The sequence below is a fragment of the Sciurus vulgaris genome (genome assembly GCF_902686455.1).
Source record: "Sciurus vulgaris genome assembly, chromosome: 6".
Lineage (NCBI taxonomy): Eukaryota > Metazoa > Chordata > Mammalia > Rodentia > Sciuridae > Sciurus > Sciurus vulgaris.
In genome coordinates this window covers 30,906,843-30,931,974 of record NC_136466.1, presented here as the reverse complement: position 1 = coordinate 30,931,974, position 25,132 = coordinate 30,906,843, and the positions used below count along the sequence as shown (strand labels likewise).

The following is a 25,132-nucleotide window of genomic DNA, read 5'->3' as shown; positions in this document are numbered from 1 at the left end:
GATTGTAGGCAGTTGCTATTATTTTAAAAACTCATTTTATTTATTAAAACTTTCTCATTTCCCAAGGCACTTCAGGAGCTTTCACAAAAATACATTTTTTTTTTTAAAACCAGGTGAAGCATATGCTTTAGGAGTACCATGGTAACATAATTAGAAAAGACAATTACACTGAACACAAAATATCTCCCAATAATGTTACGTGACTGAAGTGAGCAACTCTGAAAGATTATGAACATGATTTACAATTCTTTCTTGTAATTTTCCCTATGATTAGGTACCAGAAGAGGAACACACACAATGACATCAGTTTTTGGCACTCAGAGAAGTGCTAGTGGCTAAGGCTGGTAAGGCCTGTACAGACCATTGCCAGAGCAAGTCTGCGTTGAAAAAAGCAGGGTACAAACCAGGAAGCTAAGAAACTAGCCTTTCCCAGGTCTTTGCTGAAGGGCAAATAACTTAAGGAGGGGACACAACAAACAAACAAAAACAACAACAAAAACCCTCAATACAGTTTTGAGAGGAGAGACAATGTCTCACTGATATACTTCCTTCAAACCACAGATAAGAAGCTCTAGGAGGTTTGATTTACACAGCAGTGGAAAACATGAAGAGCAGGCTTGTGGGCCTGGACAAGCCCAGTGCTTTGATCAAATGTAAACAAGCCTGCCCGGCAGTCATAGAGTGGTCACAAGTCAACACACCTGCCCATGTTCTGCAGCTGCTTAGACCTCTTCATCTTAATCACCTTTAGGTTTCCTGTGATCCCTGCAGTGGGGATGCAACATCCCAGTGAATGTCCTGTAACTGAGAAAAGGTGAGAAATCAAACTCCCCTGTGGAATATATATATATATTTTTTCCTCTGAAGTTCACCATGTAGAGAAAGAAGGGAGAAAACTCAGACCTCCATTTTTATCAGGGGTCTTTTCAGGTAGTCCAAGATTAAAGTATGTGTTAGCAGATGCCTCTTGTATTCTTCCAAGTCCCACTGGTTCTAGTGAGCCATCGACTTCTTAGGAGAGTGCCACGTCCACCACTGTAATAATTAGGACATATATAAGTTGTCTGTAGGTAGCCACAGTGTCCCTGGAGGAATCATATATATCCAGGATCGTATATGTGCATCCTGTGAGTGTGGATGCTCATCCGTGAGCAAATCAGACACAGGGTCAACAGGATAAACAGCAAGGCCTTTGTCACTCAGAGTCTACACAGTCATTTCTGACAAGGTGCAGTCTTTCCTTTTCAGCTCCTCTCTGACTGGAGGTTGTGTTAAAAGGCTGTGCTCTTCAGGATTGTGGGGCTTTCTTCACCATCCTTTAATATTCTTGTGTGGCTTGGGGTTTGCCTATCTTTTATTCTATTAAAATAAGCAAAACAAATGTTAGGAACAAACAAACAAAAAGATGCCTACCAGTCCCAAAAACAAACACATCAGAAATAAGGATAACCTCACAGGGAAAGAAAAATCATACAGCAGATTCTGAGAAGTTTTCTCCTGGCCTCTGTACTATCCCAGAGCTGCTGTTGCCCTGGCAATGTACATGGAGACTCGTCCACACAGGATCAGACTACTGCCATTCATAACCCTCTGATGGCTTATCTAGTCCAAGGCATTTATGAGAGAGACTCTGCAGGGGGCTCTACTTCAAGGGGCTCCTAAGACCTGGCCAGGCCCAGACCCAGTGCATCCACACTGTGAGGAAGGAGATCTCCTTACCCTTTGACCCTTAACATCTGGTCAATGGTGTCTGGGAGAGGGGTACCGAAGCTTTCTGGGAAGAACAAGGTGAGGATGGCTGTCAGGATGGTCAGACTTCCCATGAGAATGTAGGGCAGGAAGCGATCATAGGCACCTGTGCAGAGCAGACAGAAGCCCCAGCCCCAGGCTGCAGTGAGACTTGGTCTTCCTCTATTCCTTCACATTTCCAGGACTCTATAAAGGGTCCTTGCTGGTCTCAGCACTTCCCACAGGCTGAGATGCCAGATTGGAATCTTGTACCTAAACACTCACAGAACCCACAGCTGGCACAGGCATGCCCAGAGAGCCAGCCATGCCCCCATGGTGCCAGGGAGGGATGCAGGGGAGCAGAAGAGCCGAGCCATGATGATGAGTCTATTTCTCAATGCTGGGTTTCCAAGGAACACAAGGTACTTGTCCAGGGATAGGAATAACTTCCACCTCTGCAGATGTGTCACAACCTGTTTGATTTGCCTTCAGGTGAAGCAAAAGGAATTTCTGCTTATTAGATCTATGTCACATGCTCACAGAGCGCTCTGGGTATTCTCAGGGTAGATGCCAGTCCTCTCTAAAGATGTGCTGGCTAGGGATGTTCAGGGAAACAGCAGCTGCCATGAGGAAATATTTCTGAGGAAGAGAAAACTGGTGCACGGCCACATAAAGTGACACAAGGTTGTATTAAGCGCTCCCCAAGCTACAATGATCCTCAGTGTGTCAGACTCCTTTTAGGAGTGAGTAACAGTACATCCTATTTCTACATCCTGTTTAAAGTAATCACAGTATTTTTCCTTCGACTGATTTTAATCCTCTGGTCCTCTTGTTTTTTTATCTTACCATGGGTTACTTCCTGGAGAAAAGATTCTGAGACTATCATAACTATTTTTCCCCCTTAGTACATGGGCTTGAACCCAGGGTTTCATACTTGCCAGACTCCTTAAATGAACATCTTTCCCTCATCTTTCCAGATCCCAAGAGGAAACATCTCCATAAGTACTCTGGCTCCCTAAACATTTCTGACATTTCTTAGAATAAAGAAATCATGCTCTCTGGTGGAGGGCCTGTGGTGGCCAAAAGAGAAGCAAACTCCTCTTTCTCATCCACTTCTAGCTACTCTAGACGTAGTTTTCTAATGGGAAGTGAGAGCCTCCCCCATGGTGCACTGGGACAAGACCCCTCCCCAACCACAGATTCAGTACTGGATGGATCCCATGTGCTCTATGTGCTGGTTTTCCTATGAACAAGCCATCTCGCACTCACATTAAAGCCAATTAGTGCTTCTGTCCCATCACTCCAGTGTGCTGTTGGCCCAGGGAACTTACCAAGGTAAACAAAGTAGGGAGATAGGATGCTGCCCAGGCGTGATGCTGTGGAGCTGACTCCCACACCCATGTTTCTGACCACTGTGGGGTACAGCTCAGCCGTGTACACGTAGACCATGGAGAAGGCAGCAGTGATGCCAAACTTGCCCATCATCACCAGGACTGTAGCCAAGTAATACAAGTCTGGAGGGGTGAAGGAAAGAAAGTAGACACCAACTCAGGCTATGCTGCTGAGGAGTGTTCCATTTCCTTTTTTTGCCTGAAACAAACACCTGCCCATTTTAGAGGGCAGGTGTTTTGGGTTCAGTTTCTAAAATTTCCTGAGATAAGGGGCCATATCCAAGATTTTCCTCCAAGTTGGTTACTGAAAGGAGACTGGGGACCTACAACTATGTGCACATATATTGTCCTCAACTTAGAAGCCATTAGAGTACGCTCTCCACAGCCCAATCAACCCGTCTTCCAGTCCAGAAGTCACTATGGACATGTCTGTTGGGGAGCTGGCTTGTCATTCCAGAACTTCAGACTGCAGGCACTGCAGAATTAACTAATGACTTTAGATGAGTGGAGAACTTAACCCTAACTCACTTCATGATTCCATTCTACTCAGGCTTCAAAAAAAAAAATTAAAAAACCATCTGAATTCTGAGATGATTCTACAATCTATCTTTCTCATTGTTCAAATAAGGAAAACTGAGGGTCCCTCTGGGCTCAGGTGTGAACCTCTACATCCATTCCTGGGCTCCACAATACATGCTCTGCTCCTATGCAGAGGGTTCCCAGCCTGATGGGACCCAAAGTGACTACCAGAGGATCCCAAACTTGTGGGTGCATTGAGGACTGTGAGCACAGTGATGGACAGATGAGGGCCTGCTGACTCTCCCAAAAAGGGTCAGAAAGGGGTCCTCCCATCAACCTGTGGGATATGAACTCAATTTAAGAAAGAAATTCCTGCCAGTGGCCTCTGGGACCTCCCCATCCTCTCTCCCTCTCAGTTCTTACTAGTTCCCTCAAGCATGCCAGACTCACTTCCTAACCCGTCTTTGCTGTCTCTTCCTGAAATGTTCTTCCGGACTTTCTCATGACTACTCTTGTGTGAACTAGCTCCCAACTGTCCTTTATTTTTATTCATAGGAAGTAAGACAATCTGAAGAATAATGAGCATTTTATGTTTTCTCAACTAGAATGTGGGCTTCATGAGGACCTGGGATTATGCCTGACTCGTTTACTTCTGTATCATTAGCACCAAGCCCTGTGCCTAGCCCACAGTATGTGCTTCACAGCTATAAGGCAGGGTTGGGAAAAAGTAATGGGGATGGTCCACTTTTTCCCTCTGCTCATTCTGGAGAAGAAAATGAATATGAACACATTAACCTGGATTTAGAGTAAAATTAACCAACAGCTTCAATGGGTGTTCCTTCCCACCCCTTCAAGTCCCTGGCCATAAAGAATGTTCTGGTCTCACAAGGTACTTTCTCTTGATTTTCAGGTTAAGAATGCATATATGCAGGAGATCTGTGATGGCTTAATTTTATTCTCTTTATTAATTAAGGAAGATAGCCTGGTCGAGAGTGAGTGACTCAATGGAGACCCAAGACTACTAATGCACACGGTCCCTACCTGGGGGTACCAGCTGCACGAAGAGAAGGACACTGCCACCCAGGAAGAGAGCAGTGGCCATGGAATAGCGCCGGGGCACATGTTGCAGCAGCAGCCAGGCCAACACATATGCTGGGACTTCAACCACTGCCGAAAGGAAGCAGTTCACATAGATGTCCCCATGCAAGTTAGGAGTATCCAGGGAAAGTCCAAAATAGCCAACTGCAATGGTCAACCTGCAATGGAGCACAAAAGAAAGCTGGAGAAGCAGCTTGAAAAATGCAATTACATCAGGAAGTTCCAAGCTACTCTAGGCAGAGACTAGGAAGGCAGCAGTAGATTTAACCCCATGCCTTACTTAATGGAACAAAAGAGAACTCCCCCCAGCCCAAGGGGTACAATGTTAAATTCTTGGTTGTGCTCTTTCAAAGCATGCCAAATATCAAGTGTCCCAGACAAAGGATTAGATCTACCTCACTAAAAGAAATATTCCAGCGTGAATTTCGGCTTCAAAAACCCTAAGATGAACCCTTTCCAGAAGCCTTCTTCCTTACTCTATGAACCTCCTTAAACCTAGCAACTGCAGAAGGAACTAGGGAATGAGTAAGGCAGCAGACACCGTCAGGTGTGACAGGATTAGAAGAATAATATAAATAAGGTGCATTGTCAGATAAAACATTTGGAGAAAGACCCCCCAGCAGATGATTGGTGGTGACCAGCCAGTAAGGGGCTGGTCAGAGGCAACTGACACCACCCCACTATACTGTGGAGATGAGAGGGAGCTCCCAATGGGGGATGGCACACTGTCTCTCATCTGCATGTCCCCCACTGTTCCCTGTGTCCTTACTGGGCAGTGTCCTCAGTAAGCATTCTCTGTTGACAACCCAGACCTTTATGCTGTTACCATAAAGGAAACGAGTATGTCCACAAGTCCCTGGGAAATTTAGAGCAGGGAGGAGTGGCTGGGTGAACCACAAAGTGGGTGACTCATCACAGGCTGGCATGTCTAAGGTGCGGACTACACGCTAGTCCTGTCTTGAGGCAGACCTGGGGAGCAGTTCCCTGCCCCGGGCAACCATGGCCCATTCCTTGGAAATGGGTGACTCACAGTATGTCCCAGTGAGCAAAATGGCTGGCTGCCCCAAAGCTGGTTGGTAATAAGGGCTCTGAAACGAAGTCTGCCTGTCCTCCTCACGCATCTTACCACCATTCACCGGGCAGGCTTGGAGTTTTCTACAGTTCCAAGGTCTGGATATGAGAAAAAGCTATCCAGGCTTTCAGATGTGTTCCTTCTCTCTGGTAACTCACACATTCCTTCCTGACACCTCGTGAAATGCCTGGTTAGAAGGGACCTGGTGAGGACGTCTAGGCCATGGATCTGACTCCAGGATAGTCTCCGAACATCCCAGAAAGAGCATGTCCCACTTCCACATTTCCAGAAAGTCTTAGAAGTCTCTGTAGCCTAAAGGACAATGTGTCTTCACTCAGACCCTTCTTAGAAGCTCCACCTGTCCTGCTCAGACATTATCTGTGAATAGGTAGAAGGGAGCAGGGGACAGGAACAACTAAGCAAGAACCCAAAGTAAGCAATGATTCAACCTGGGACCTGGGGAGATCCCCAAAGATCCCTATTTCTCCAACAGCCTCCACTATAGTTTTCATTCTCTTTTTCTGAGGTTCTATTACATAAAGAATTTCTTCTGCTGTGGTGACAATATAGCCCATCGCTTAGAGTGCCTGCCTCGCATGCACAAGACCTGGGTTCAAATCCTCAGCACTGTGGGATTGCAGAAATAACAAAAAATTTCTTCCATCCATCACAAGACTCATCCCTTTCATTTTCTGATGACACAGTCTCAGTTTGGAACTGAGGCATGTCTTCAAATAAGAGGCCCAAGAGCCAGCTCCAGAAGCTGGTCGTCGTCCTTTCTGGTAGCCTCAGGTAGGTCTGTCTCACTTACGCACCACAGGATTATGGACATGATGGTGACTATTCGAATATTCCGGGTTCTGAGCAGATCCAGGATGCGGTGGGATTGCTGCTTCTTGGAACACAGGTCTTGTAACTGCAGGGATGATATGATTGAGGGCATGGGAAGGAAAGAAGGTTGAAGACTCAGAACATACAGTAACATAACCCAAACCTGGTACTTTAGCTTTCTGCTTCTCAGAGTTAGGGAATATGTTATGTTTCTTTCTTGAACAGCTCAGTAGCATAGTGATTATTTGGGTCTGCTAAGCCCATGAAAATGAGGAGTAAAGGTAGGTGGCCAGTTCCTCAAAGGGCACAGGGAAGGCCCAAGCTGACAGTTCCCTTGCTGCACCATCCCCAGCCACTCATCAGTGGCCACATTCCAGGGAGGCCTGTAAGCATTCCTTCCTTAGCCTGGCTCCCTGCCCTCTGGGTCAGAGAGAGAAACTGGCTGTGCAGTTTATTGATATGACATTTAAAAAGGATTCATGTTTTGAGTCCTCATACCATGTAGTTACTGGTCTGCTTCCAGGGGGTAAAAATTCAAATTGAAAAACAGGAAAATTGACCTGAGCTTCACCCAGAGTAACTTCCTATGAAATTCAGCACAGCCAAGGCCATTAATAAACCACATGTCTAAACATACTGATGTTGCTTTCTTAAGCAAGCCCAGCTTTGGAGCTTGTTTTTCCCAAGTTAGCAGTTCACCAAAAGGTCAACTTTGGACTTAAAGGATCCCCTGAAATAGCCTCATTTCCTCAGAGATGCCAGTGGGCTCATGGGTTCACAGAGACTGGCTCCTCACTTAAAAGTCACCAAAGCTAACTCATTTAAAAACCCTCTGTGCAACACTCCTATCATGACCTCTGCTCCAGAGCCCTTTCCAGTACATGCTGATGAGAGCTGTTGCTAAGCCACCACTTAAGTGGGACACCATCAAGGCTGCTATTCGCCACTGGCCTCTTATAACTGGTTCCTCTTGAGCCCAGAGTCTGCATCCTGAGCCCCCAGCATCTCTAATACGCCTGCAGCTCCCAGTTCAGCATGACTGCTTGAGGCTGTTCCCACAGCCAGTCCCTAGTCTTCCTGTCAGACCACAGACAAATTCCAGAACCATATCAGCCAGCATTTATAGCTCCTAATGTCTTCTTGTAGTCATGAGTCTGAGGGAAATGTCTGCTGCAGAGGGGAAGGAGGAGAGGGAACAGGAAGGAAAAGCAAAAACCAGGAACAAGGCAGAGCCAAGAAGCACTCATGGGGTGTGAGAACAGGGTTTGGAGGGAAGTACAGAAGGAAGAGATGGACTTCAGAAGGGACCTGGTTCCAAAATGATATGCAGCAACTAAGCACTGGAGGGTGAAAAGAGGCTGAACATTGGTAATGACAAACCTATTTGTGTTTTATATGCTATGTACTGGATTATCTTTTTTTGTTTTTTGTTTTGTTTCTTTTTGTTTTTCTGGGGCTGGGGATTTGAACCCAGAGCCTTGTGCTTTCGAGGCAAGCACTCTATCAGTTGAGGTATATCCCCAACCCCTAGATTATCTTTTTAAGATGACAAATCACCTTAGGTATAAGAAACAATGATTTCCTGAAATGCTGACATTGTGAAAGGTCTATTTCTCATAAAGGACGTATTTTATTTATTTTATTATATGATTGCCTAGAAAGAAAGTAAAATATATGAAAACCTAAGAACCATGGGAAAGGAGAAACGTGTTAGGCAGTTTACTTTACTTCTGAGTATTAAAACAGGGCCTGCTCAGGTAGAGGTTGGCCTCAGGTAGGGCTGTGTGCTGCCATCATGACCGGGGTAGCCCCCACCAGTTTCCAGATGGTGCTTACCTCACTAGGGTCAAAGATGGTGGTGGGTGCAACAATTCCATTGATTTTGGCAGCCCTGCGAATGATCACCTCTGCTTCTGTGTACCGTCCCTGAGAGATGAGCCATCGGGGGGACTCAGGGATGAACCTAGAAATACAAATATAATCTCAGTGAAGCTTCCTGCCCAACAGCTGCCCAACAGACCAGTATGGCATATCTGGAAGTGGGGAATGAGGTTTCAGATCCAAAGCTAGGTTTGTAGAGTGTTAAATTTTCATAAGCCAGAAATAAAGAGATGGTCCACACCCAGTAATAACCTTAGGTGTGAACTCTGGGGTAGGCTATAGTGTATAAAACTTGGGGGGCCCTGCATAGGCTGAGGGGATTCCTACACTGGCTGGCTGCTCCATTTATGAAGAGTAGTGGTGCCCCCTGCTGGTTCTAGAGAGACAGGTACAAGATGGGATCTTGAAGCCTGGCTTCTGTTGAGGGCTCAGCCGCCTAGACCCTACTATACTCCCTCCCTGACCCTAGCATCCACAGAATCTTCTGTACTGGCCCATTGATCTCTATTTTCTTCTCACCCTTCCTCTAACTTATCCAACAGACATGTCGGCCTCTGTACCTAGAGCAGCCTAGCCAGCAAGACACTTGAGTGCCTGGTGCCTTGGCACTCACTGTGATCAGGTAGTCCTAAGGACATAACTAGGTTCCATGGTGAAGTGTTTCCTTTCTCAGTATGTACTGAAACGTTGTCCACTCCTGGTGGGCCAGTGAGCTCATCTTCCCCAATTCTAAGGGCTGATTCCTGCCTCACTCTTCTGCCAAATGACCTCTTCTCTGCCTGTCCAATTAGTCTATATTGCATTGCCTCTACACAACCACCCTGAGGAGATCACCTTTGGAGCACTCTCTTGTCTCCCCATGCCTGAGAATGAGGCCTCAGCAACACATAGCCAGAACCAGGGCCTTGCTGTAGCCCTGGGGTCTGAGAACTGCCTGGAGGTCACAGTGGAACACGGCTTCTCACAGCTACTTCTTCTCTCTATACTTAGATCAACCCAGAGCAGGTCTGAGAACAAGTCTGATGATGTCTTGGTATTCTGTTTTGTTTTGACTCTTCCAAGCATGAAGAGAGACTCTGAAACAATTTATAAAAAAATCACACTTCCTGTCTCTGGGAGCCCAAATGGAGATTTGAGGGCTGCTGCTGCCCTCTAGTGAAGTCAGAAGGAAGCCACCCTGCTGGAAGGCAGCACTGGGTACAGGGCCACACTCACCACCAGAGCGCAGCGCACAGCACCCCAGGCACTGTCAGTGCCAGCAGCAGCATCCGCCAGTCTCTGATGAAGTAAGCAAACAGTGGCAGCACCATGTAGCCAAAGGCATAAAATATGCACACTCCTAATGTGGAGAATATAATACGAATTGACTTGCCAAGAATTTCAGTTCCTGTTCAAAACAAGGGAGGAGTCAAGTTAGCACTTTAATTTGGGTTATTTCCTTATTAATCTTTCATGGTATCGTTTTCAACATAGAGACAAGGAGTCAGCCAAAATTATTTCTATGTTCCCAAGCTGTAGGGAGGAGATGAATCTGAAAACCCAGTCCCGTCTGACTAACTCTTGGGGGTGCCTCACTGAGGCCTCACAGCTCCTCAGCCATAGTTCTATTGTGGAAATGTCACCACTTTCCTCAGCCATATGCTAAAGATACCATGTTAGTGCCCTTTAATTCCTCACATGAGGAAGAAATCATTAAAGGCAAAGTCATTACTTAGTCCACACGTGCTGACTATTATCCTTCTAGGAAAAAATATTCTATTACATGTGAAAAGAAAAAATAATCCTTTCAACAATACAACCCAAGGAACTCAAAGACTTTATTAGCTAGAGTCAGAGTTCTCCATTTTTCCAAACAGTGAAACTTTTTCAGTGAGAACAGGTTGGACTGTCTGAGCAAAAGCCCTGCAATGTGTCCTCTGAATCAAAACCTGAAGGTGACTACAGCCCATTTATTCTCATTTGCAGACATCCTTGGCCACGGCACTCTGCAGAGGTGGCAGTTCTCTTCCCCAGCAAGCCTGCCCATCACAGCACTTACTCCCTCAGCATGCTTCCATCTTGCCCAGCTACCTCAGCTAGCAGTGGCAGGCTTTCTAAAAAGGATGCTTTCTGGTGAGTTCTAGCAAAATGGCAAAAAGTACTAGCAAGACCAAGGTGATATCCCTTGGAGGTCAGCAAAGAACCAGAAATCAGAAGTCAGGCTATTGTGCTACTGGGGATCCAAGGCTGGTTATTTGTCTGGTTCAGTTTCCTTGCTGATAAACTGGGTTCACCTGGAAGCTATGGCTAGTGTTGTTAAAGACCACTTCCCCTGAGGGACATCAGAGCTGTCTCCAGAAAGGCAGGTGGTGGGATGACAGTAAAACACAGGATCAAGTACTCAACTCCAACTTGATGGCCATACCCAGGACAAATGCTGCTACATAGTTGGAGATCTGGCCCATGCCTACAAGCACAAACAGCACGGTAAACATCTCGAAGTTTTTTGAGAAGACCTGTAGGAAGCTGAAGCCTGTCTGCATGCCCATGGTCACAAACAGCACGTTCTTTCGACCGAACCTGGAAAGGAAGGGACAGTCAGAGAAAACCAGCAGGGAAAGGCAGCATAAAGGGGTTCCATCAAGAGGAGGGGCTGTGGGCAGTGTTGCCAGGGCACCCAGTCCCCATGCTGTTACTCCTCCTCAGTCCCCAGAACTAACGTGCAGCCTGGACACCGAGTCAGTCAAAAGGCAGTGCCACAATTATGATAATGACTGCAGGGGATTGAAACACATCAATCATGCTGAAATCCATACATTCATAATGATATTTTAAAAAGAAGTATATCATCTGCAAACAGTGATGATTTGACTTCTTTCCTTCCTATTTTTATTTCCTTCTCTTGCCCAATTTCTCTGGCTAGAATTTCTAGCACTATATAGAATGAGAGGAGAATGTTTCCTTGTCTTGTTCTAGATTTTAAAGGAAATGCTTTCAGTTTTTTCCCATTCACTATGATGTTGGCTTTGGGTTTGTCATATATAGCCCTTATATGTTGAAGTAAGTACCTTCTATCTCTAGTTTCTTGGGTGTTTTTTTTTTTTTTTTTTTTTTTTTTTAATGAATGGATGCTGAAGTCCGTCAAAGGCTTTCTCTGCATATATTGAGATGACTGCATATATTGAGATTCTATTTATATTCTATAAATAGAATCCTTGTCCTGTTTATATGATGAATTACACTTACTGATTTGCATATGTTAAACTATCCTTGCATCCCTGGAATAAAACTAATGTGGCTATGATGTATAGTCTTCTCAATATGTTGTTGAATACAATTTGCTAATATTTCATTAAGGATTTTTACACCTAAGTTTATCAGGGATATTGGGCTGTAGTTTTCTTTCCTTGATGAATCCTTATTTGGTTTAGGTATCAGGGTGATAGTAGCTTCATAGAATGAATTTGGAAGTGATCCGCCCCTTTCTATTTCTAATAATTTCAGGAATATTGGCATTAGTTCCTCTTTAAAGTTCTAGGAGGATGTATATGAGAGTTCATCTTGTCTTGGGCTTTTCTTTGTTGTAAGGTTTTTTATTATTGTTTCTATCTCATTGCTTGTTATTGATCTATTGAGATTATAAACAATCCTTTTGGTTCAATTTTGGTAGGTTGTACTCATCTATAAATGTATCCTTTCTTCTAGATTTTCTAATTTATTGGAGTTTTAAATTTCAAAATAGCCCCCAATGGTGGATCTCTTTCTTAGCTTGCTCAGACTCCCACATTAATATTTGGGAAACACTTTCACAGATACAGCTGAAATAATGCTTCACCAAGTTTCTGGTCATTCATTCTACCCAATGTGATGCAGTTATCTTGAGTAAAACACCAACACACTGATCCCTTCCCTAGGATTAGCTTTCTACTCCTCTTACATAATCTATATTTTAATGGGAATCTTGGTTTGGGGGATTTCTGTTTTCAGGATTTCAACATTCAGGATTTTAATCTTAGAATTGTAATTTTCAGGATTTTAGACTTTAGGGATTATGGCATTTGGGATTGTATCTTTAGGGATTCTGATTGGCACCCATAAGGAAGTGGTTATTTTAAAAGTCACACTAATTGGTGGTTACTTATGGGTGAGGGAAAGTGCTGTAACAGAGATGGGGTACCTGGACAGGACTTCTTGGTAGATAACAAAGTTCTACTGCTTGCTTTGGTGTGGATTGCAAGATTATTTTCTTGGAATAATTCCTCAAGTCACACATTTGTTCTGTGTAGTTTTCTGTATCTCTACTCATTTTAAAATTAAAAATACAAGTTGGTGTTTTGTTTTGTTTCAGATGGGTTCACTTTGTATAGAGTACCACAAACAGGAGGAACAGTTGATCCAGTGGGAAGCTATAAATTCAGCTTACATCTGGCCAGCACTAGCTGACACCCACCTTTATTCAGTGAGTGTACTGAGTATCTATTGTTCTAGGCACTGAGGACACTGCTTTAAAAAAAGACAAATTGTCTCTACCCTCAAGGAGTTTACAGTCTAGTTGATGAGATAAACATTAGTTATACTTTCATCAGTCAGGGTGCTGAATCACAATTATATCCCCAGACAAGTATGCTGAAGAAATGGCTCTCGGGCGTGCAGAAGCTCAACAAAGGAACCCATCCAGAACTGTGGTGGGGCTGGGGACTGGACACTGGGGGAGGGTTTCCCTGACCAAAGGATAGTGATGAGGCCCAAAGGGAAAGTAGCTGTTGAAAACAGGGGATCAAGGGTTTAGGAACCAAACTTTGAAAGATCAGTCTAGTTAAAGGGAGACCAACATAAATCCCATGACCACACTTCATCTACTAACTTTTGATAGGTGCTATGAAGGAAAGTCACGGGAACTAGAGTAATGTAACCCCACTATTCTGAGGCGCCCTAGGGGTGGGGTGGGGAACATTTTAGACTCTGAGGACACACCACTGTGGCTGGAAGAACTCGTGGGGTTGGCATCATCTATATACAGACTTCAGAGGGATGTTGGAGCCAGCCTGCATGAGGCCTTGCAGCCATGTGAGAGGATATGGTGTTTTCCTCAATGCAATAGTTTTTGATGTTTGCTTTAGATTTTCACAACTCAGGCAGAGGGTGCTACTAGCATCTAATGGGTAGAGGCCAAAGATGTTGCTAAATATTCTAAAAAGCCTAGGATAGCCTCCAAAATGTTAACAAGGCTGAGAATGAGAACCTTGATGGCGAAGGAAACTCCAGTTCCACCTGCATTGTTCTGTAACAAGGTTGCTCTACACACCAATCAAAGAGGAGGTGCCTCACTACACAGCAGACTGGTATAACCTCTGCCCCACTTCCCTTTCCAAAGGTTCCCTACAATGGCAGAGAAAAGGTGGTCCAGGAAGCCCTATGCAGCACCAGTCCTTGGCATTTGGGGGCTGGGACTAGAAAAGCTTGCTTTTAAGTTTGCATGCAAAGTGGTAAACACTCACATTTCTACAAAAACCAGGAAATATGAGTGCTTCTCAGCAGTGTGCCTCTCATGATTCATTAAGATAACTGAATAACACCAGATAAAAGGCTTTGGCAAACCAGGATTATTTTAATTGCTCTTGAACTTCAGACTTAATATGCCAGAAAGGATAAACCTTTATCCCATATCAAGAGCTATTGTTGATCCTAGACAACCAGTTGAAGGCATAAGTATTGTTCTTAGGTAATTTTTTTGCTGACTTAGAGGTGTTGAGATCAGAAGTTGTCAATCTCACAGAGTACTAGGACTTCTCTGGGGGTACAGACAGGCTTGAAGGGTGGTATTAGGAGCTGAAGGCAGGGGCTACAGTTAGATTAGCCACACTAACTATTTCATTTCCTGGACTTAACTGAGTCTACTTAAAAGAAAGTTCTGCTACCAAAATTTTAAAAAGGATTTGAAATGTAGTATGTTAGCCCTTTTGTAGACTAAGGTGATCCTCAACATACTCATGAATTTTGTTTCCCTTGTTTCCTTGGATGCAGACCTTTTGGAAACGTAATACTTTCCCCAGGTGACCATGGTGTTACATGGTAAGCAGATTCTTAAGCTGACCCACAAAGATCCACTTAACCCATGACACAGGTGATCCAGAAAAAGACATTGATTTTCCACTGTGAATTTGGGGTACCTCCTCCCTGTTTTTCACGTCAATGCAATTCCTTTGAGCCTCAATTGCCACTCCACCCCCAGAGTTTTCCCCCATCTCCTAAACTTGGTCCTGACTCTCCCCTTCTTATTCTGCACTCTCCTCTGGCCATTTTATCCATGTATAGGGCTCTGATAAGGGAACTATATGTGACAAATTCCCACATACATTTCTCTAGCCTGAACCTCTCTTATGGAGCGCCATACCCATACATCCAAACACATACTCAATTTCTCCACTTAGGGGTCTCATAGTCATCCCAAATTTTGAATGTTTTGATTAACCTCAACATCTCCTGCAGATATGATTCTCTTCCAGCATTCTCTGTCTTAAAGAAGGGTGCCGTCTTTCACCGAGTTAGGCAGGCCAGAAACCTTCCTCCCCTCACTTTCTACTCAGCCCATCAGCCAAGTCCTACTGACTTTACCCCAACCCCCAACACTTCTCTCCATTTCTACCAGCCTCACCCTAGGTCAAGCCACCACCATCTTTTGCATGGACTACCGTGAAAATCTCTTAGTTTATCTTTCCGCAATCCCTCCTGCTTACCTTCAATCCTTCCTCCACAAGGCTCTCGTAGGTTTTCTTTTTTAAGCATTTTTTTTTTAGTTGTTGATGGATCTTTATTTATTTCTATGTGGTGCTGAGAATTGAACCCGGTGCCTCACACATGCTAGGCAAGCGCTCTAACACTGAGCTACAACCCCAGCCCGGCTGTCACATTTTTAAAAACTACAAATCTGCTTGTCACACTCCTTCAATAGCTCCCCTCTGCTCTGTCACTGGAACCCAAACTCCTCATCATGGTGTGCTAAGCTTTGCTTGTTCTCTACCTGCCTGGTGGCCCTCATTTCTATACCACTCTCTGTATCCCTACCATACTGAACTTTTAAAAAATTTTCTGTTCCTAAGCCTCTTGTCTAGGCTTCACTACATGCTGTCCTTCCTGCCCAAAATGCTCTTTCCTCTCTCTACCTTTTCAGTGAGCTAATTTCTACTCATCTTTCAACTCCCAGCTCATGCTTCACTTTGCAGGGAATCCTCCCATGCCTCCTATTTAGGCACTCCATAGCACCTTGTACTTCTCTGTATCACTCCCCACGGCCAAGGATAACAATCATTTCCTCATTAGTATAAGAATACATCCTGCCTTGCTATAAGGTAAGTTCTAGGAGTGCAGGGCCTTGGACCAGTAGTCCACACAAACTGGAGGAGCAAGACTATCTGGGTCTAAACCCTAACTCTGATCTTGCTGCTGAGTCCTTAGGCATATGCATTATTTAACCCATGTTTTACTCCCCCACTTATAAAGTGGGAATAATGATAGTTCTACTTCCTAGGCTTATGAGGACACAATTATTTGGTTTTCTAAAAAATCCATACAGTACTTATAACAGGGTGTGGCATGTATTAGACACGTTTGTTAAACCAATAAACAATTAGCCAATGCTTATTACTAGATAAAAAACCTAGAGAAGTGAAGGCCTTCTCTGAATAAGGGCAAGTGTCTTTGACCCAGCTAGAATCATCAGACAGTGGAAAAGATAGGTTTAGTGAGAAATTCACATAAATTCTTCATGAGGAAAGATTTGACAATAATCCATAGATACAAATTATGCCAAAATATCACCCTCAGTTTGTGCCACAAAATAAAGCAGCTCTGTCCCTAAGGGAGGATGTTCTCATTCTTAATTTCTCTATGAGAGCCCAACCAGCCAGGAGGAGGCTGGTTCACCTTTTTCTTGGGTGACACACTGATTCTGTGGGCATCCCCTTTGTGCCACTGTGGCCAAGGACTTGCTGAAGGCCACTCTTTTCAACTTGAGGCTTCTGTGACAGACCCTGAAACTCCAGAGAAGTAAATACAACAAAATGGACCCCTCTGGGGCCAGGGGTAGGGGAGCTTATATTCAGAATACAGTCCCTAATGTTTTGCACATAATTTCAAGGGCTTTTGGATACCCTAAGCCATGAATGGACCTTGAGTTAAAAGTTTTTAGAATTGGGCTGGGGTTGTAGCTCAGTGGTAGAGCGTTTGCCCCATACATGTGAGGCACTGGGTTTGATTTTTTTATGTATCACATAGAAAAACAAAATAAAGTTATTATGTTCATTTACAACTAAAAATATTTTTTAAAAAGTTTTAGAATAATGCCAATACCCTGCTTATGAAAAATGGGTAAAGAAAATATTTGTTCTTTTTGTTTTATAGTAAGTGCCATAACCACAGACCTCTTAGGTAAGGGGCCTCAGCCTTGTGAACATAAAAGAGTTCTGTACTTCACACTTCTGCTGGCTTGTGAGATCTCTCGCCTTGTATAGAGAATGCTGGTGTTCTTGAGAATAGAGGTAGCCACCATGGTACCACCTAAAGAGCTCCAAGACAGTACATGTGCCTGGAATTAGCCTCTCCCTTCTCAGGGCATCACAGTTCCAAAGCACCCAAAGAAGGTATACAGAAGTGAATCATGTCATAAAAGCTGGTCACTGCATCATGGATACACCTGGCTTAGAAAGCTCAGGTTTCTTTACTTGGCAAGAGTTAGGGAGTGGGGATGAGGAATGTTAGCCCATTCCACTTGGTATGGAGTATATACCAGATACAACTTCCTGTTTTTTTTAAATATAAGGCCCTAGGCTGAGAGAACACTACAAACTGAAGTCAAGGTCAGACATGTGCTGCTTGCTTGGTACACCTTACCTGTCAGAGAGCTGCCCAGAAATGAAGGAGCCCAGCAGCACACCCACAAAAAATAAGGAGATGGTAAGTGGGGGCTTCCAGTCATCTTCACACACCAGGTTCCACTGAAAGAGGAGCAAAGGGATGTATCACTCACCTCTTTGATAAAAGGTATGAAATTCAAGGATTTTTGGAAAATGAAATCAGGATATCCTATATCCCTGCATGCTCTGGTGTAGAAACTCACATAGGCAATGGCTTACCTGAGCAGAAAAGCAGAAAGCAGGTGACCTCTCCCTCCCCATCTTGTCTTTCATAGTTTGGGCCCCATTATCTTGCTTCCATTGAGGAGGAAAGACAAGCAGGGAGTAGCATTCTGCTCAGATGCCAACTTCGTGTGAGCAACATCTCTTATGCTTATGCCTAAGATCTGGACAGAGCTGTGGAAGAGGCAGGGTATCCTTACTCAGTGGGCTTCAAGACACTGGAGCGGTGAGGGAGTGGTGAGCCTACGGGTCAAAGCATCCTACAAGGGACTGAGCAGAGAACACCATCTGGACCTGCTCCTTTAGCTCTGCTCACACTCCCAATCTGGGATAATGACCTCTGCCCTTCTTTTGACTTGGGGAGCTGGGATCCAAATGCTGCATACTAACAATACTAGGTCCAACTACAGTTGAAAGCTCTGAGCTGGGAGTTAGGAAACCCAGTTTCAACTTTCACTCTAGTGTTAGCTGCTTGTCTGACCTCAGAAAGCCCCCTACCCACAACATACACACACATACCATGCCTAAACTTCCCTGTTGTAAGACAAGAGATTGAGAAAGGGAACAGGCTATACCGCTCAAGTTTCCACACACACTGTGTGACTCCCTCTATATAGTTACCATGAACAGGAAAAGGGTTCTGCAGGCAGGAAGAGGGCACATGGAGATTCAGCTAGACACAGACATTAGGTTCCCTGGTCTAATGAGTCAAAAGAAGAAAGCAAGCTGAAACAGGAAACTTTGGTTCCAAGAAAAATGTTTTCAGAACAGAGATGATGGAGCATAGTAACCTTTGCAGACGTCTCACATGCACAGCCACCCTCCTGGGAATTTAGACCCTTGCTGCCTTGGCACCAGGTGACTGCCTGCCTTCCGTAGCGCCTGCTGGTTCCCCAGTAACCAACAAAGACAGGGAGAGGATGTAGATCCCTAGAACAGAGCATCTCTTATAGGTCAGCAACAGAAGATGAAACAAGTCTGCTTCTCTGCCCTGGTGGGCGGTGTGTGCACATAGCCTCTGGGCACCTTGAGAGGGGTTGGAGGTCTGGGCGCAAAGAACCCTGCAGTTGACAAGGTTCACTCAGGTGCTGCTGTCTCTTCATTTTGGAATAAGCACATACCTGGATAGGTTGAATGTGGTGATGATCCCCAACCCAGGGAAGAATTGGGGGCAGTCAACACCCAAATCTGGAGGAAGCCCACACTAGCAGGAGTCAAGGACACTGAGCACCTAGACTTGAATGCTCAGGCTGCTGCAGCCTTCCCAACTGCACACCTCAGTGATATCATCTCTCTGGCAGGTGGATAAGTGTCCTAGGGCAGGCCACATCACCCATGGTTGCTAAAGCCAAGACTGGGACTAGTGGGCAGACAAACTGAGGGAGTCATGATGGGGTGCCAGCCTCTGAACTTCAGGAGTCTAATTATGGATATTGAGTATGATGGGATGTTACTTTTGAAACAAACAAAAAATAAGATGGATAAAGCCAGCAGCTATTTCTCACGGGTCTACCACAAGGGCTGGGGACTGATATAGCTAAGCTAGACTAGAGATCCTCATGAGCTTCTACAGTGAGTTCTGGTGTTGTAGATCACAGTTGGGTCTCCACAAAACAGGTTTCCTAGGAATCCAAGACTAGCAAGGCTGGGTGCCACTCAAATCCAGGACAGACGGCTTTCAAAAGACAGGATGACCATAGTCACTTGGGACAGGCCTGGAGCATCTCTCGGGCTCCTCATTCCCCCTCCTCCCCTTGGTACAGCCTGTCCTTGGTCCAGGCAAGTGTGTAAGTTACAGTGCCTTCTACCCACTTCTGACTGCCCTTGACAACTTTCAGGACCTGGCTTTGGGCCCTCTGGAAGCCAACTTGTATCAAGACGTTTTTCTTAGTGGCCACAGGGGTTCTGTGAGTAGGGTCAGGAAAGGTGATAGGTCTTAAAAATGAACATAAGGCCCTATGTAAATTTATGATTTTTAATTTAAAAAAAAAGTGAAAAAAAAATGAACATAAGGGCAGGCATGAAGCGGGTCCCACCAACCAGCTAATGAATCCATTCACTTACCTGACAACCATCAGACAAACTGCAGTGGGCTCCAGGATATGGCCTGAATCCTCCTGGGGGTAGGGTAGCAGGTGAGAAGCCCACAGAGTCCAGGCTAAGTACTCTCCACGTAACTGTCTGTGAAGGAACCTAGTATTCTGTACTGAGCTCCTAACTACCTAAACCAGCTATAGAACACCTTATTGATGTCTCTACTTGTCTCATGGGATGGGCTGTACTGGCTGACAGAACAGGTGTCAATGTTAAAACTGAATGTGTGGGCTTGAGATTTAATACCCAACTTCAGCATCATTACCCCTCAGCTGGGTGAGCTGGGAAAGCAGGTTCAACTTGAAAGAATCTGGGAGAAATTCTGGTGAGGAGCCTAGACTTGCTGTTCTTCCTGGTCAGAACTCTGCCTTTCCAGTAATGATGGCTCCAAGGGAATATAGATGTTATGTGTCCAAGTCTTTCAAATTGTGAACTATAGCTATTTCATTTTCTTTATATCATTTATGCCTCAAAAAGCTGTTAAACTTTTTATGAAGAGGGAGAACTGCATCTCTGTACCTTGTATGTAACTGGCACTGCTTTTCAGTTATGGGATGTAGATAAATGACAAAGTTAGTTCCCTGGGACTGAATGTTCTTACCTGTGAACTGTCGGAAGGGAAAAGAGATAGGGTCTGTGCCCATAAGGTGAAAATTCTTCCCTGAGATGGACCCAGTCTGAGTATATCAATGGTCAAGCACACTGATATGTACCACATGTTACCGAAGACCATGTATTCTTGTCCTGCCTCCCACTGCAATTAATGGTATATCCTTGCCAGGCATAGCACAAGCCTGTAGTCCCAGCTATTTAGGACACTGAGGCAGGAGGATGATTTGGGTCCAGGGGTTTGAGACCAGCCTGGGAAACGTATTGAGACTTTGTTTAAAAAAATATATAATACTACTAGACCCTTGCTCCAAGGCTATCAGGGCAAAGACAAAAAAATATGTGCTACCATATTCTCTACAATGCCTGGCAGTGACTGCCCTCTATGGAGGAGTAACTCATGAACTGTTTGGTACATGAGTGAGTGAGTAAATGGACAAGTAAAAGGGCTGCCAACCTTCAACATCATAGTATTCTTTGGGCTTGGTCCTTGGTCTTAACTCCTCAAAGTCCAAACAAAGCCTGTACTTCAATCTCTACAATAAATCTTTTTCTTTGTTTCCTGATTCCCTTGCCTTGTCAACTGTCAGAACTTGGACCCAGTGTGACAGTTCTGAGCTAGCTAGAGAAAGGGCTCAATCTGACCACTCATGGCCAGATGTGTCTACTAGGATTATGTGCGCTGGGGGATGGAGGGAGCATGGGGCCTAGCAAGGGGCTTCTTTGGTTTCTCATGCAGCTGCAAAGGCATGGATAAGGTTCTGTGCTTCCCCTAAGAGAGTTCAGCAGAGGCACATCAGTGAGGCCAGCGAGGCACAGGTTCCAGGTCTCTTTGGTCTTTCCAGCCTAGAATCAACCCTGGCTCAGCTTCCCAGGGTGCTGGGCTTTTTGTCCACATAGGCTTGTGGATAACAGTTGGAGCTCTCCCATCTCCCAAGACTATCTAGGCATGAAACAAGACTGACAGAAAAGCTAATTCAGGACAAAAGTCAGTGAGTCAGAATCCTGCTAAGAACTGGGCCCTGGGGTTTCTGGAGAGGTGGGATGTACAGGGAACAAGGTGATGCAGAGCACTGCCAGGTCTCAGCTGAAGGAGCCCCAGCTTGTAGGTGCCAGAGGCTTAGAAGTTTCTCAAGGACTTTCTGCCTGCAGGTTGGTTTGGGCTATGCTGAAATCAAAGAACAGGTGGCCTAGCAGTCTGAAAAATTACCCTACTTCCCAGAGGAAGGGGACAGCCCCGGACCCAGAAGCACTGAAAGGTGAGTTGGATGATTGAGGGGTTAGAGGAAGGGTCTGCCTGGAAGCATGTGGATCACTAAATCATTCTGGGAACATGAGTGCATAAATCTCTTTCACCTCATAACATTCCCTTCTCTCTGCCAATCCTAATGTCTTGATCCAGATACACATAGCACCAAACTCTAGTCAATGGGGTAGAGAATCACATTTCCTTTAAAACATTCCAGTCAATCCTTTTTGGCTACTTCCAAGTTTCCCTTCTATGAATTAAACTAGCCATTTTTCTTAGTTCTTAAACTTCAGAGATTTCTTAAATTATTTATTAAACCATTCTGTAAAAACTTTCCTGATGGGAAATTTCCCCTGCATCCAATACTGTGTCAGGAGGTTAGGGAGATGCAAAGTTTAGTACCACACATATGAACTTTAACTTGAAAAAAAGAAAAAAACAAAAAACAAAACTGAAGAGCTGAGTTTTTAGTCATCTATCAAAAATATGAATAGATACTCAATACTAGTGTATTACAAACCCCTCTATATTTCCTTTGGGACAGAGGTCAGACTTGGAGATATTTTGCAAGCATCGGACTAGCTGCAGTGGTCATCAGGCCAGATCTGGGTTGAAAGAAAATGAGCCTTAGAACAAGTCATCAGAATGTTGATGCAGCAGCTTCCAATAGTGACTATTCACTTGAGAGGAACCAGTAGCCTTGAACTTCAAGTCAGGCATTCCAGCATCCCAAAACAAAGGGTTAGGTAAAGCATTAATCTTGCCTCTCTGCAAAGACTGACCTGTAAGTAGGTAAAAGGGCACACAGCTCTTACGAAACTGCTAAGACAGCTAAATGAAGTCTAAGCATACATATATAAAAAAGACAGACTGACACTGGCAGCAAGGTAGGGTCAGAAGGGTCAGGACAATTTCATACAGCTGGCCTTTGAGAGCGAGCTCAGCTCATCAGTGATATCACCACTCTGGGGAGAAGGCAGGATGGGGACAACAAAGCAGGAACAAACGACTTGAGTAAGCACGGGACCCTTATGGTCAGGAGAAAACCCCAAGAAGTACCATGAGCTGCTTCTGACTTCAGGTCTCCCCCTTTTTTGGGCAACCACAAGAAGAATTTGTAGGGACTCCTGGATCATGGAGCCTGTGACTTTTAATTCTAACCCAGGTGCTCTTTCTTCCCCCCTCTGTGGCCTCTGCCTGCAACCACAGGTACAGACTCTGCTTTCACAGTTCTCATTGTCTTCCAAGGAGGTAACAGACTCACTTGTGAATACAGATCCCAGAATTTGGGACAACTGAAAATTCTGATTCCTTGTGGACTTATGGGTCACAAAGCAGTAGGCTGTTTCCACTCAGTGTCTCTTTTGTCAAGTAGTGATGCTTCAGGACACTGGAAAGCTATCACCACTAGGTGGGAAATCCAGTGGGGCTTAGGTCACATTCCTACTACTTTTATATGGCATAAGCGGACACAGGTGCTGGTGATATCAAACTTTCACATATATACCAAAAACACATACAGGCACACAGTGAGTCTCCTGGGCAACTCTCAGACTCCACCCTTGAAGGGCGACAGCTCCCAGAAGCAACAGACCTACACCTCCAGAGCCCCTCTAAGGCTCTTTGATGCTCTAGTAATGTCAGTGCCCATCTCCAGCAGGGTTTGATGCCATGCCAGGACCCATGACTTCTGACCATCATTCCTTTCCCTCTGCCCTCCTGCTACAGTTTCCTGATATTGTCATCTTGAATGCCCTGAACTCATTCAGAAGCAACCTTCTCCAGGAAGCCTTCCTTAATTCCTAATCCTGACATGCAGTGAACCTAATGGCCCAACACCTATCAAGGAGGGCTCTTTTCACTGACCTGCTTACTCAGTTCTACTGAGACTCCAGGGAATTCATGTAATTACCTTAGTAAGTCCCAAAGTACATCCACGTGTGCCATTACCATCAAATGACTATGGGTTCATTGGGGGACAGATAAAGCTACCCAAGAAGGAAAATCCAAGGGGCTAGAGAATAAGAAAGGCCCTGCTCACCTTCGGTCCCTATGAACCAAGGTTATTTATATGCTTTCATGAAATCTGAACAATTATTTTTGCCTGAATACATCTTTAGGTGCATGGGTCTTAAAAAAGGGACAACTATCCACAGGCCAAAAGAAAACAATTCTTCACAGGGTATGACCTGTTGTTTTGGGGTGAAGATGGGAGGGAGAAGGAGTAACTACAGAAAGGAGGGAAGAGAATTTTCTACATGCTTCCTTTAACCTTAAAAGTTCTGAAAAGAGTAGTTATTTCCTTTCTCTGAACAGATGCCAAATTGACTCCGCTCCTCATCAATTCCACTACCATCTAGAGAAAAGTTGGACCACTCAGCGTCTTAGAGCATCTCCCAAGGGCTGCCAGGGCCTTCTTGGCTCCATCTCCAATGTGGCCATCAGGATGCCAGGCCAGCCTGACACTTGTGAGGGTCGTGCTCTGGCTGGAAGTCAACTCCCAAGTAATTCCTAAGCCACCTGGCTGGAGGATGCCCATCACCAGGGTGTCCTGTGTTGGAGAAGGGAAGGTGACAGCGTCCTGTGCACACCTGGGGATGGGAGGGTTCAAAGACCACCTCTGTCTCCTCTACGTCATCAGACCCTGGTGGGGGGCTGCCACCCACCTCGGTCACGATGGTGGACAGGTAGACGTCCTGGCTGAATTCCCAGCCATCCAGGCAGCTCTCCTGCTCCAGCTGCTCCAGGTCTACATCGCGCACCGGTTCCAACCCGAGCGACGAGAAGTTGGCGATGGTGGCCAGGCGGTAGCGGCGGCAGCTGTGGGGCACCTGGCGGTTGTCCTGCAGCAGCAGCGGGATACTGTGGTTGCGCCACGCGCTGCTCAGGTTCGCGGTGTCCGGCACCCGGCAGTGGTGCTCCGGGGTACCGGTCAGAAACACTACTGACATACCATTAAAGCCATTGGGGATGATGCTGGCGCTGAGCAGGAAGAAGATGAGGCGCTGGAAGGGCCCCCACTCGCCCAGGAAGGCGGTCACCTCCTCGTAGTCCCGCATGTCGTCCTCAGGGCCCTGCAGCGCTCGGCCGGGGGTCTGGGGACACCGCGGCGCGCGGGGGCGGGGCGCGGCGGGCGTGAGAGCACCCGCTGCCCGAGCGAACGAGCGAGCAAGGAAAGCACCCGCGACCGCCCTCCTACTCGGGAGGCTCGCGAGCTCCCGCTGCCGCCGCCGCCGCGGCCCCGGCGCCGCGACCTGTCTTACATAGGGCACGAGGCCGGGGCGGGCTCCGAGCCTGGGCCGCAGGGCCCGCCCTTCCCCCGCCGGCCGACAGTGCTGCACGGCGGGGGCGGGCGTGACGCGGTGGGCGGCCTCGCGCTGCGTGCGCCCGAGGCGGGGGCGGGGCTTCCGCGGTCCAGCCACCGGCCGGTAGCGGCTGGCAGAGGCACGGAGTGTCTTGGTCTTAGTTGCCTGGCATGCCCTGCTCCCAACTTTTTGCCTAGGTCCAGAGAGAGAATGTCACTGGCCTAGCACCTCATGGACACCCC

General features: G+C 45.8%; 1 protein-coding gene and 1 long non-coding RNA gene across 7 annotated transcripts; one reads left to right on the top strand and one right to left on the bottom strand.

Moving 5' to 3' along the window:
• SLC22A5 (solute carrier family 22 member 5) lies at positions 1-24,918 on the bottom strand. 6 transcript variants are annotated; one of them, XM_079146072.1, is made up of 10 exons: positions 24,252-24,918; positions 17,389-17,492; positions 10,925-11,079; positions 9,736-9,907; positions 8,476-8,602; positions 6,624-6,724; positions 4,680-4,894; positions 3,060-3,242; positions 1,720-1,774; positions 1-1,359 (listed from the first exon to the last, which is right to left on the bottom strand). In XM_079146072.1, exons 1-10 carry the CDS (start codon positions 24,642-24,644, stop codon positions 1,272-1,274), a joined length of 1,593 nt encoding a protein of 530 aa, XP_079002198.1. In that variant the 5' UTR covers positions 24,645-24,918; the 3' UTR covers positions 1-1,271. The 6 variants fall into 6 exon arrangements, with proteins under 6 accessions (XP_079002198.1, XP_079002200.1, XP_079002197.1 ...); XM_079146071.1 differs by having other exon boundaries at positions 2-1,359; positions 1,720-1,855; positions 24,252-24,915; XM_079146074.1 differs by lacking the exon at positions 1,720-1,774 and having other exon boundaries at positions 24,252-24,917.
• On the top strand, positions 17,806-21,532 carry LOC306664925. Its single transcript, XR_013764859.1, has 2 exons — positions 17,806-19,586; positions 19,647-21,532. It is a non-coding gene; the product is annotated as an uncharacterized lncRNA (long non-coding RNA).
• Positions 24,919-25,132: the final 214 nt, after the last annotated feature.